The sequence below is a fragment of the Lichenostomus cassidix genome, chromosome 2, assembly GCF_008360975.1.
Source record: "Lichenostomus cassidix isolate B80296 chromosome 2, HeHo_3.0, whole genome shotgun sequence".
NCBI classification, from domain to species: domain Eukaryota; kingdom Metazoa; phylum Chordata; class Aves; order Passeriformes; family Meliphagidae; genus Lichenostomus; species Lichenostomus cassidix.
Genome location: NC_139482.1, coordinates 17,980,660 through 17,993,761, shown reverse-complemented (window position 1 = coordinate 17,993,761; position 13,102 = coordinate 17,980,660). Strand labels below are relative to the sequence as shown.

The window sequence follows — 13,102 nt, the reverse complement described above, 5'->3', positions numbered from 1 at the left end:
CCAGTAGGAATAAGCAAAGACATCGCAAGTAAGTGGTACCATCAAAATTAAAAATAACTGGATTAAAATAATCTTATTGTTGCCAAAACAATACACTTCAGTACATCACAGTAAGAACCTTGCTGCAGAATTAATGAATCCACAGAATTACTATGGTACAAAGGAACTGTAAGTCAAAAAGGGGGTAGGGATGACAGGACACAAACCAAGGCTGCTTAATTCGAGTAGCAATCCAAACACAAGCCCTCCATCTTATCGCCTGAAAAGAGAACTACTGTCCAAGACTGAGATGTTACAGAGTTACAGCCAGTAACTAAAGCAAAGTGACCAGAAGCAAATATATTCATATTCATGAACTCCCTATGGATATCTCAGTTAAAAGCCTAGGTTCCTATGAAAATGTGCTTAATCATTCATGCATAGCAGTTAATCAAACAGGAAAAATGGCGAAACAGCAGCTATTTTCCCTTCTGATGGTAAATAACCACAGTAGCAACGTGGTGGGGTTTTGTGCCAATTCCATTAGAATTCCTGGAATGCACAGCTAAAAAAAACGTGTTGCCTCCTTCTTTCCAGCATGTTACTGAGGACTTTTGTATTTGTCCAAGCAAACTAGAGTGGCAATTTATTTGATTTTCAAAACCCTTTTATTTCTTTAGATGTAATCAAAACCAGAATGCTAGAGACTGCTTGATGACAAAACTATGAAAAGTTTCATACTGGAACAAAGCTATGGCCATGTAATTTAATAATTTATTTATTGAATCATCCTCTGTTGGAGATGTTCAAGAGATTCCCACACCAACACAATTCTTTGCAGGTCAAGAGAAGCTAATTCAAATTCAGACATATTACCCCAAAGACACTAAATAGAAGCTAAGAAGTCAGGAGCATGGCTTTCACCTGAGACTGCTGAATGAAATTTATATTCAAAGCTGCATAACTGCAGGTGAGGAAGGTAACCCAGTGCTGCAAAGAAAATGCCACCAAGGATCTGGCAATTTTCAAAAAGCTTTTGACAAGGTTCCATACCAAAGGCTATTAAAGAGACTAACTTACCACAAGATGGGAGGAAAAAGTCTTATAAATAGAAAATTAATGAACAGGATACAAAAAGCAAGGTCTAATGGCCAGTTTTCAGGGCAGAGAAGAGGCAGCTGAAGGGTCTCCTGCGGGGGGATTGGTGCTGGGACAGGCTTCATTCAGCATTTTCAAAGACAACCTGAAGAGCCAAGCATGCAGTGACACTGAATATTTTGGGTAGGTACCAGACACAAGCAAAGGAATACCAAACCAAGTGACCTGGCAAAAAAGTGAGATAATATTTAGCGTAGGTGAGACTATTGCCTTACACCTTTCCTACACAGAGCAGACCTTGCAGCTGGCAATTATAAATCACTAAATGATCCAAGACACATTGCTGCCAGTTCTACAAATTCACTGTACAGCACCAGACTGAAAGGTACCACCAGGAATGCACCTTTGAACATTGTTAATCAAAAACTGTGGCGACTGAAAGATACAGGGGGCATATGGACTGCAAAACATGGTTAGGTTCACATGTGCTCCCCAGGGACACCATCTATTGCCACTGGGTTTATTGCTTTTATTAGAGAAAGAAGTGCAAGGATAATACAAAAGTGCATAAATAATAAGAAACAAGAGTAGAAACCAGACAGAGCACAGTGACAGCATTCAGCATTCCCTGAAGGTATCCAAGGAGCTTATGGATGACATGGAGGGGTGCCCTAACTGGAGACTAAGAAGACTATGGAATGGAAACAAGCCCTCACAGGTATCAGGATGCATTGCTCAAGACAATACCAGACTATTATTAAAAGTCTGCAACCCAGACAAGGCAAGTGTGTTTAGTACTCTCAAGTACAAATAGCATTAAAAATCACATTATTTCTTAACTAATACAACAGCTATTGTCCTTAAATCTAAGTTCACTAAACAGCGGACTGCACCTCCTCCCGAAAATTAACGTGCATACAGATCATTTGTATGTAAGAAAGGTAAGTATAAGTGTATGAAAGACCAAACTCATCATGATTAATGAAATTATTAAGTCAGCAACTCATTGCGAGGTCAGTCTCTATCTCTCCTGCAGACAATTAGATTTATTTTTATTTCCTTTGAAACAAAACAAAAAACCCACAAAACTGCTTTCTAGTAAAGCAGCTAGTATTACTCAGACTGAAAACACAAAGACCAAAAATATTTACAAAATGGAGTACTGGTGCACTCCAGAGTGGGAACTCTGTACTGTGTAAGTGAGAATGAATGTAAGTCAGCTACAACTAATTTTAAAATATAGTACACAACTTATGTACAGAAGAGGTTTGTTCTCCCACCATTGTAAGCTGCAGAAAACAATTGACTGGCTGATCCACTCAATTTATATTTCAACTGTTGAAACACAGTTCTCAACAGACACAAGCGAACATTCGAATTCATTATTTTGTTTTGAATGCTGCTGGGTTAGGTTGGAGTGTGGAAAAGCTACTGAAGGAGAAATAGAAATTTCTGAAGTAGAACAGAAACTAGAAGCTACATGGGTTACAACATGACAGAAGAAATAATTTTTATTCAATAGATAGGTGGACTCAGGCTGGAAAACACATTTATTTCAAGATTTTATTCAACTGAAAGAAATGTATGAAATTGAATAAGATTTATTAAAAATCTTAATAGGAAATGGGAAGAGGCTTCCATATAGGATTAAATTTTACATACTTTTTTGTACTGTAACACTGTAGTAGCCATGTTAGACACAACAGCCAGTAAAGCAATTAATAATATAACTGTACACTGCCACAATGTTAAATGGCATACAAACTCTTCTACTCTCCCATCGCAGCATTTACATCCCATAGAAGAACACTAGAAAAATCACCAAGTATGAAATGGTGATTATTAAATAAAAATCTAGCCTAAGTTTGATAAAACTGATTTAGGCTAAATAAATAAATAAATAAAACTTAATAAAACATTGCTCAATTACACTAAAAAAATCATTTGTAATATTTTTAGCGGGAGGTAAAAACAATCATTGCCCCTTAAAGGAGAAGCTATTTACCCCAAATCAGAGCAATAATGCTATTTCACAGCTTTCTCATGTCATCATCAGCACTGAATGCTTCCTTCAATAAGTGATAGTACTTTACAGTGTTGGAGACAGCAGCATTTCATAATTACAGCCCATGTGGCAAGACCACTCTAGTTCTTCCTTCTCTCTTCACTCATAAAAGCATTGCAGTGACTATATTTCAACAGCTCCTATGCGTCTTCTGGTTTCCTCCACAAGTCTTCCAGGTTAACACTGATAAGGATGAATTTCAGGTCTCTCAGAGACTCCACACGAAATTTCTTCACTTGTTATCCCACTGCGCATTAGACATCAGTAAGAACAGTTTACAAGGCCTACAAGCCAGGTCACTTAAGAAATCTGCAGTTCAGCAAACCCTCAGATGGGAGCCCAGGAATGCACAATCCTGCTTTAAACTGTTACTGTTTGCATAACTGTAACATACACCACGTGTACAACGTGTTGCCACATACATGAGACTGTTTACAAATCACTTTTATACAGAGCTAGTTACATCCAAACAAGACTGACATACAAACAAATAATAAGCAAAAGAAACCCAGAAACCCCAAATGTCCTCATAATTTAGGGAAACCCAACAATTTTACATTCCAAGGGGGAAAAAAAAAAAAAGAAGCAAACTTCTAACCAGCACAGCATCTAGCTAAAGCAAAAGCAAAAAGACTAAGAAGCAAATCAAAAGCAAAACTGCAGGTTTTCATATGCTGTATGAATTTTGTTAGCCCACTAGGATTATGCGGAAAACCAAAACATTTCAGATATTAAAATGAATAAAAGGAGGAAATTAATGTATATCAGACCCTTTCTTCGAGACAAAATCCCCCCCTTTGTTATCACTTCTACTCTCGTTCTTAGCCACACAACAGCACCACAGACTCTTTGTTACCAGCTCTGCTGAGAGCACAAGAAGCACCAAACCAATTAAGGAACATCTTATATGCTCAATTTTCATTCTATTTTTTAAATTTTACCACATACTTAAAGTTAAAATAGCACCATAGATACTTCCAAATATCTCCCTTAAAGCTACAGTTTTCTCTAGATCTGATTAGAAAACCTTGTTAATCTTAATTGTAAAATGACTCTCGATGGAGCATAAAAACTTTATCGTCCAACAGAATGAAATTAAGGCTGCCTCTAAGATTTTTTTTTTTTTAACACAGCTTTACAGACAAATATGATGACTACAATCCACAGCAGTCAAATAGTAAAAGGCCTGTTGGGAAGTTGTTTACAAAATGCCATGTTAGATCAATTATGTAGCTGCTTCAGATACCAACACAGGCATATACTTAGAACTTCTGCAAAGGAAATTAATTTCAAATAAGCATAAAATATAGAGCCTTGTGTAAGCACCAAAGGCCATCAGCACAGGTTACCTACCCCTCCTCACAAAGAAATTGGTCAATCCCTTCAATGAATTACAGGTCAAACACAGAATGACTCGGAAAAACAACCAGCCCATTTTTTATTTCTGCAATTTGAAGATCAAGCGATTATGGATACATTCTTAAAGGATTAGTGAAGAAGTATAGAGAGAAAGAGCTGAAACATTATTGCTGCCGTAGACCGAAAAAAACCAAAAACCAAACAAATTCAAGACAGCTTGTTTTATCCTTTTTACTGCATTTTGCATATTGTTAGTTCCCTTGGGTTCCCAAACATAGTAGTTTCCTATTGCTGAATGTCCTTCTGCACAGCAAGAAAGAAGGAAAAGATAACCTGAAAGAAATCAGGAAAGTACCATATAAATGAATTGTCAGGGAAAGTTTAGAGTAAGTGTCTTTAAAACTACTTAAATTGGTAGATTCCAAAGCATTTCGGTGCCTTGAAAAAGGGAGACAACAATGAAAGAAAAAAAATACAAATTCTTGGACAACATTCAAACAGAAATTTAATAGGCAACAATACAGAAAACCCATTTTTATGGAAAATACAAGCTTTACATGTCTAGATGTCTCAATCATTTTTATATGCAACAACAGTGAACAAAAAGATAAGGGCAGGGCACTTACAGAATAGAATACATTATCTATCAGCAGTTTACCTGTAAGTTCAGCAATGTTAAAAAAACCCCAAAACACACAAAGCTGTACCCTGCACCATCCCCAGTTACAAATGCTGCAGTTACCATTAGCACTTCTCTATAGTGACTCTTACAAGCAATTAAACTACTTAAAATCGAAACAACTTTGTTCTATAGGCTCCAAGAGAATAATCTCAATGATGACTTCACACAACCTTAATAATTTATATCTTTTAGGAAAATCAGAGTTTCCAGAACTGCTGAAAATCTCAGTTCCATGTATAACTTACAAGTAACAGATTCAGAGAGGAAGTTTTAAACCATAAATGGATGCAGAATTGCATCATAGGAACATATTGAGAAAAACACATAAATACTTTTATGAAATGAACTAATATTACAGCTAAAGCCATTGGAAATAAAACCTGATTTTCTAACGCCATTTTTGTTTGAACCAGTGCAATGAACTATTACTGCCTCAATGTTGACAGCATATTCATGGGTTTGAAAGAAATACAGTTTCAGGAATTACCAAAATCCTGCGGTGTCCAAATAAATGTTGCTACTACTATCACCCAGTTGTGTATTACAGAAGTTAAATATTTTTGAAAGCTTGGAGCAAGAAAATTGAAACATTTCATCTTTCCAACTGAGAACTCTGATGTTGCAATTGACAGTACATTAAAATCTAATGCCTTCCAATTTAGACCTCCTTAAGATATACTTGGAACAAAAAGTAGAAAGCAAACTTGATACAGGCTGAGATGTTTACACATGATGTTACACATGATGTTTAATCACTAGCCAAGCAACTTTGCTTTGGCAGAAATGAGTGAAACACCAAGGTGCTTACATGGCTCCATGGCATTTCACAGCACAAGACTTTTGAAGGTCACAGTGAATCTTATTTGTCACGCAAGACTAAATTAACTTACACAACAAAGCAAGAATAACTTACAGCTCATAGTTTTGACACAATCATTTGAAAAAGTGATGTTATATTGCATGTGGGTGAAGCTCTGTCTCACTTGATCAAATACTCCCAAAGCTTGGAAGACTGAAGCACTATGCCCAGCCTAGATTTTTGCTAAAACATTTACAGATAATGCACACTGTGATTTTAGCAACACTGCACCCACATACATTAACCTTAAAAAGCAGCAGGGAAGAGAACAGTCTGAAGTATTAGAAGAGCAACCAAAATATGTCTGTGGAGTGTGATCCAGCTTGCCATTGGGAAGAACAAACAAACTGCTGAGTTTTTGGGCTATCCCTCCAGATTTTCCCCCTATCCTTGCTCTGCTAATGTGCACCTTGCCTCCCAGCAAAGACAGAACTGTATGGGTATGGTAGGCTGTTCTTGATGAGGACTTAAGAGTATTCCTTGCACAGATACACATGAGGGAGAGCTGTTTTTTCACACTTGAGAGGACCAGTCTGTGTACTCAAAGTTCCCCAGAAGTTCTATAGGAAAAATAGTTTCATCTAGATTTTTTTTCTGGACAATAACCCATTCAAAGCCAGAACTACGGCAGTGCCAGATGAAAGAACACTGATAACTTCAGAGACTGCCATTATTTGTGAAAAACAGGATACTAAATCTACGTCCAAGAACTTTACTTATATAACATATGAATTCACAACTTTTGAACTGTGGTGATATATGCATTGCATGCCATCACTCAATGCGCTTGCATAAAACAGACCACGTAGAAACATCTTACTGGGAATTTTCTTCCGTCTCCAATAACACTTGATAATACCATAAAAGCCACATATTTTGTTATGGTGTTCATTCCTGTTCTCCCAGAGCAATGCCAAGAGGTTAAATTCAGTGTCAGCCATTTACTATAAACTGAAAGTTTACTATAAACTAAAAGTCTTAAAGGTGCAGGTACCTCATTTTTTAATGCGGACCAGGAACGCACGTGTAAAGCAAACTTCCTTGTTGTACCTACTGACTGCATGTCATGCAGCAGTCCTGGAGTGGATGAACAGGATACCTTTTGGAGAAAACGGAACCATGACATGTGAAACCAGGAGAGCAAACAGCATGTTTCAACACAAACAAGCATTGAGTCCATGCAGCCAGCCTGGAATTAGTTCAACAACAACAGCAAAAAAAAAAAATCCCTGAAATGCAAACAGTATGGACATCAATTCCTCAGCATGAAACATCGCATTCTACAGACATAACCCTGTCATATCCTGCCACTTGACACGGTACACAACAGCTCGTCTGTTCTAGCTTTCTTGAAAGAAGCCTATTAGCCCAACACATTCAGCTCATCTGGAGAGGTTGTGGTTTCCCACAACCATAGAAATCCAACTCCTTGGTTTCATGTCTTGCACTTTCTTGGAGCTGCTAACATACCAATGTCTCGCAGGCTGTCAGACCAAAATCAGGTTCTGTACACACAATTCTGACTTTGTGCTGCAGCATCATCTAGTAAACCCATCATCTTGCAATGGATACAATGCTCTTAGTTCTCTAAAGTAAGGCCACACAAACAGATTAGAGCCTGGTTCAATATAAATCTCATATGGCATAAGAAAGGCATAAGCCAATACTGAAGAAAATATCTCTCTCAACATTTTTCAGGTTATATTTATATACACCACATTGGCCAGCAAGTCCTACTTGTGTTAACTCTCCCTCAGGAGCCCTGAGCTCCCAGGGCCTCTTCCACTCCCAGGGCCTTTTCCACACCTCAAAGAGCGCTCAGAGAACCTTTCTGTGTTTGTTTCTGTATGCTGCACAGACCTAGCAGAACTTTCAACACCAGCCCCTTCCCTTACCTTACTACCAGTGGAAGCCAAAGCCTTATGCAGACCTTCCTTGGTCCTACCTGACACATGACACACAGCTCCACATAGCTCAATTCCAGCAATACAGCTCGTGTATTCTAATACATCTTCACAAACAACATTACCTAAACATTTCTTGATCAGATCCTTTGTATCTAAGAACCACATCACAAAGTTTCAAAAGACATTCAGAGGCTTGTAGTGCCTTCCTGGCTGCAAGTCGAAAAGAGTAGAGGAACAGATAATTCCCTTGAAGCCATATTAACAAGTTATAATCAAAAGCCTATTTGTGGAAGGAGATCCACAGGTTCAACTGATGACAAGTTGATTCATCCAAAGCTATTATATTTATGCAGGTATCAACTATTAAAAGCTGTAAGAGATTATAATATTAACTTGACCCATTCATTTGTCCACCATACAAGCTTGTAGCTCCTCCGATCTTCCTGGAATTTTTCCCAAAAGTTAACATCACATTTCTATGTTCTCATTCTCAGGTAACAGGTCATCATATTACTGAGTCTGCATAGCCTCTCAGTAGCCTCATAGTTTAATTCTGCTGCTTCGTCTGAGTTTTTAGATGAATGCTATTTGGTCCTGATTCCCTTGTCATTTAAAACTGGCTATATTGAAATGATTACGGAAATGGTTATTACATCAGATCTGTCAAGAGTTTATGATTCTATTTTCTTCAGTAAACACTCAGGGGACAGGGAAATGCAACCTTTTCCCAAGCCAAAGGTTATGTCCCCATTCTGCTAGGTCAAAATTCTTGAGAACAGCAACGTTTTAAATGAGCCATTTAAGTTAATCACATCCTCAATTTAAGAACCACCAAAGAAAGGGAAGGTAGATCAATTCCCACGCTGGTCAGAACAGCAATAATAACAATATAACAATGCAAGACTTTCTCTTATGCTATGTTACTATTAGATCTGATTTAAAGAAAAAACAGATAGATTGTGTGCTCATATAAAAATCTGATACTTCTTAATCTAGTGCTCAGCTCTAACACTTGGAGGTTGGACAAGAAGGGACCTTCCAACCTCAACCATTCCACGAGCATTTGTAGATTGCTCAGCCAATTCCTCTTTGAAGTTAGAAACAAAGGTCAGTTTTTTAACAGCCAAGACAGTCATAATCTTACTCTTCCTTTGTCATTCCACATTCAAAACCACAACAAAAATCATTTCCCTTAGACCATCCTCTACCTTGCCATTGATCTCAGAAAACACTACAGCAGCTCAAACCTAACACCTTACCAGGGCTGGATGAGTTACCTGACAATGCCGGGAGGCTTCCACAAGGCCCTCAAAATGACAAAACACAAAATCCATACTCCTGCAAGCATACAGCAGCAACAAAACAAAAAACCAATCAGTTCTCTCCAACTTGAGTGAAAAAATCCACATGCCAGAGGCTTCACCAAAGCATGTTTGAGTGCTACAACACTTCCCACAATGCCTTCTGCACCTTGTCAGTTGAGGTCAACATCAGCTTTTGACATCGTGTATGAGTTCAATAATCAGTGCCACAATTCTCCCATCAAAACCTAAGCTGTTTTAATGCCTTAAGGAAGCATTGGAGTCATCCCCTATATTTTTTCAAAACACAAGATGACATGTTTAGAAGAAATCTGGCAGCCCTCATACACTACTGTGAACAAACACAGCTGAGCATCCATATCTCAGATGTAGAAATTACATCCTGCATAATGGAGAAGTACTTCCTCTCCCAAAAGTACATGAAGGAAGAAGGGATTATCAGGACATAAGATAATGAAATAGGAATGGGCAGGGGGAAAAGCAAGCTTTGATGAATGAAAGACACTTAAACAGTCCAAAGGTGTGGCCATAAAGGCTGTTGTCACATACACTGTCAACTCTTGTTGACATGAAAACCACCTGAACACAGGGAAGAAAGCCACTAGCACTAGAACTACAAAAAGTGAAATTATAGCACTGTAGTAAAAAGCATCCCAACTAAAACAATAATGACACATAAAGCAATAAATAAGCTCCATTAAGCCATAGTACTAAAAAATAGCACAAAACCTGAAGAAACATGCAAATATCACATTGAGACATTATGGTAGAAGAGCTTTGTGCTGAGACATCCCAGGTAGGATACAGCACACCTGAGATTTGTGCACTTCCCTTGATCCTATCACAAGACAAATTACCCTTTTCAAAAGAGTAACTTAAACAGCTGCAGCTGCCTAGCAAGTCACTGAAAGAAAACATCCCTTCAGGATGACATCAGGATCTTGTTGGAAGTTTCAGGTAAAGGTCAGAGCTGGAGAAGCAAGCACCAGGAACAATGGATGCAGTGTGAAAGAACCTGTAAATCCATATAGCATTCTCCAATCTTACCAACTCCTATTGAAGCTCAGCTTCCAACACTGCATACTCTATTACTGCACTCACAGGTCTATTCTGCCGCATATGTAAAGCGTCTAACGCTATGTACACTTCCAGTCTCGGCTATAATGACATGACATATGACTGCTGTACGCTTTAAACAAAAAAAAAAAACCCTTGGTTTCATTTGTGTTGCACTTTCACCAACTTTTTCCTTGCTCCCACACTGCAAGTGATACAAGTTTTCCATTATCATTAGGAGTAGAGATCTGAACTAGAAGAGTATTTGCTTGATAAAATTAACATATTTTGCTAAACATACAGGGCAAAGTACAGATTTGGCCCTAGAAAAAAGGATTGTAGAAGATGTTAACAAAGAGTTCCATACCAGACCTGAACACCACTAACAGAAATAAAGTTTTGCATTCCTACATTATCTAACACTAAAATGGTCTTTGAGCATTAACACCTAGATTTTTAGGGCCATGAAAATGAAACGTGAATAGCAGTGCCTGCTGTGTTGTATATCTTATGGTATTCCATTGTATTTTACACTGGATACTTAAGAAGGACTGAAGGAAAGAAAGAGATGAAACAGAGCTGAACAACCACAGCCAGTAGTTTCTAAAACTGGACCCTTAGATATTGCAGACATCTTCCCTCTCTTTTTAGATACAGCCTTAATGAAATGCACCTGAAAATACAGTCATCATTTTCAAAAACAAGAAGAACTCCATCAGAATAAACTTCAAGGTTGCCAGTGAAGCCATTTAAATAGAAGGATCACTCACCAGGATGCAGCACTGAAGAGAAGATGCTAGGGGTACAGAATGTACTAGGACACAAACAAGGAACAAAATATCTTTCGGGAGACTCTAGGTGAAGTAACAGATTACAAAAAATTGGGTATTTTATTACTGAGGAGAGGAACACTGACTGGAAGAAAGCGTCAAAAAGATTGTTGAGATGCATGTAGAAACACACAGAGCAGAGCATCTAGAGATAAGGAAGGGCATCTCGTGGGAGCCCAGACAAGCGATACAAGTTGAAGATGCCAAGCAGCAGCAAAACCAGCAACCACATCTAAAATATATGCAAGAACCATGGGATAAAAGTGTTCCTAACAGGAGTTCCTGTCTTGACTACACGGGCATGAAAAATTGACTAAAGGTGCATAATAAACTCTATAAGATAACCTTAAGTGTTACTTACCAAATAAAAGTGAAAACCACACACAATAACCAAGATACATTGAAAGTAAACCAATATAACAATCTACAAGCCATTAACATAGCAAAGGGTCACAGTCTACCACATGGCATGTGAGTGAGAGAAAATACGAGCCATAACATACGGTGATGCACAATCTTAAGAAGATAAGGAACCAGCAGCTATGCAGAATGAGGGAAAGGTGAGAAACTGCCATACCCACGATAGGAATGAAAAGTGGGGAAAGCGCAGAAGCTACTTTTGCCTGGCTGTAGATGCATTTGGAGAAAATGAGATATATTCAGAAGAGCAACAGGCAGCAGGAATACACAAAGGTGCAGTGGGAGAGGGAGGGCTGATTTATGGTGGGGCAGCAAGGAGAAGCATCAGAGCAGTACCTGAAGAAGAGCAGAGCCCCCGCAGAGGGGAGAGGAGAGGCTGGAAAGGGACAGAGGCGCTGCCCCAAGCCTTGGGAGCCGGGGCCCAGGGAGCCAGGGCAGGAGGAGGGTGACAGCGCCAGGCTGGCGGGCGAGGGGCCGGCGGGGGAGCCGGGCAGCTGTGCCGGGGGCCAGGGGCGGCGGTGACCGGCGGGGACCGCGGGAACGGGCCGGGGCAGGGGGCGGCGGAGAGTGGGCTCTGTCCCTCGCTCACCTGCTGCACCCCCAGGAAGTCGTAGAAGTTCCGCGGCACCTCCTCCACCAGGTCGAAGAGCTCCAGGTCGCCGCTGTCCCAGGCACGGGCGCGAGGCGCAAGGAGCGCCAGCAGCGCCAGGAGCGGCAGCAGCCGAGGGCGCGGCGCGGACCGCGGGCGCGCCATGACCCGCGCCTGTTGTGGCGGTACCGGAGCGGCGGCGGAGCGGAGAAGCACCCGGAAGGCGCAGCGGAGGCCGCGCTCGCCGCGGCGGCCGCTCGGCTCTGAGGGGACGCGCGAGGCCCGGCCCGGCCCTGGCAGCGGCGGTCCCACGGCGGGGGAGGGGAGGGGGGAGCGCTCCCCGTCCGGCCAATCGCCGCCTCCGCGACTCGTGACGTCACGCGCCCCGGCAACCGCCGGCGCTCGCGCAGTGGAGAGGCCGCGGGGGGGAAGGGCGCGAGCGGCGCTTGGCGCGAGCTCTGTGCGGGCGACCGCCCCGCCCCCCCTTTCCCCCCTCAGCGCCCTTCCCGCCGGGAGAAGCGGGAGAGCCCCGGTGCCGTTCTGAGGGGACACAGCCCCGGCTCCCTCCGTGCCTGCGGGGACACAGCCCCGGCTCCCTCCGTGCCTGCCGCGGGGACTCAGCCCCGGCTCCCTCCGTGCCTGCCGCGGGGACACAGCCGCGGGGACTCAGCCCCGGCTCCCTCGGTGCCTGCCGCGGGAACACAGCCCCGGCTCCCTCTCTGCCTGCCGCGGGAACACAGCCCCGGCTCCCTCGTCTTTCGATTTTCTGTCTATATTAACTCCTTACGGGCGGGTTTGATTCCTGTAACCTGTTTTACCCTAAAATCACTCCACCCTATTGTCAGTGTCAGCCCGATTTTTTAAGGTTTTCCCCGGACCTTCCGTCCTTTTGCTTAAATTAATGTGAAGTGTTTCGCGTGGAACGCTGGATGAGAA

At 41.3% G+C, this 13,102-nt stretch overlaps 1 protein-coding gene across 1 annotated transcript in view; it reads right to left on the bottom strand.

Annotated features, from left to right (window-relative positions):
* DNAJC1 (DnaJ heat shock protein family (Hsp40) member C1) overlaps positions 1-12,483 on the bottom strand; it is a 108,199-nt gene extending 95,716 nt beyond the window's left edge. Inside the window, exon 1 of the mRNA XM_085050544.1 lies at positions 12,167-12,483. Coding sequence (XP_084906670.1) covers positions 12,167-12,331 — 165 coding nt within the window. The 5' untranslated portion in view covers positions 12,332-12,483. The remainder of the gene's footprint in view (positions 1-12,166) is intronic.
* Positions 12,484-13,102: the final 619 nt, after the last annotated feature.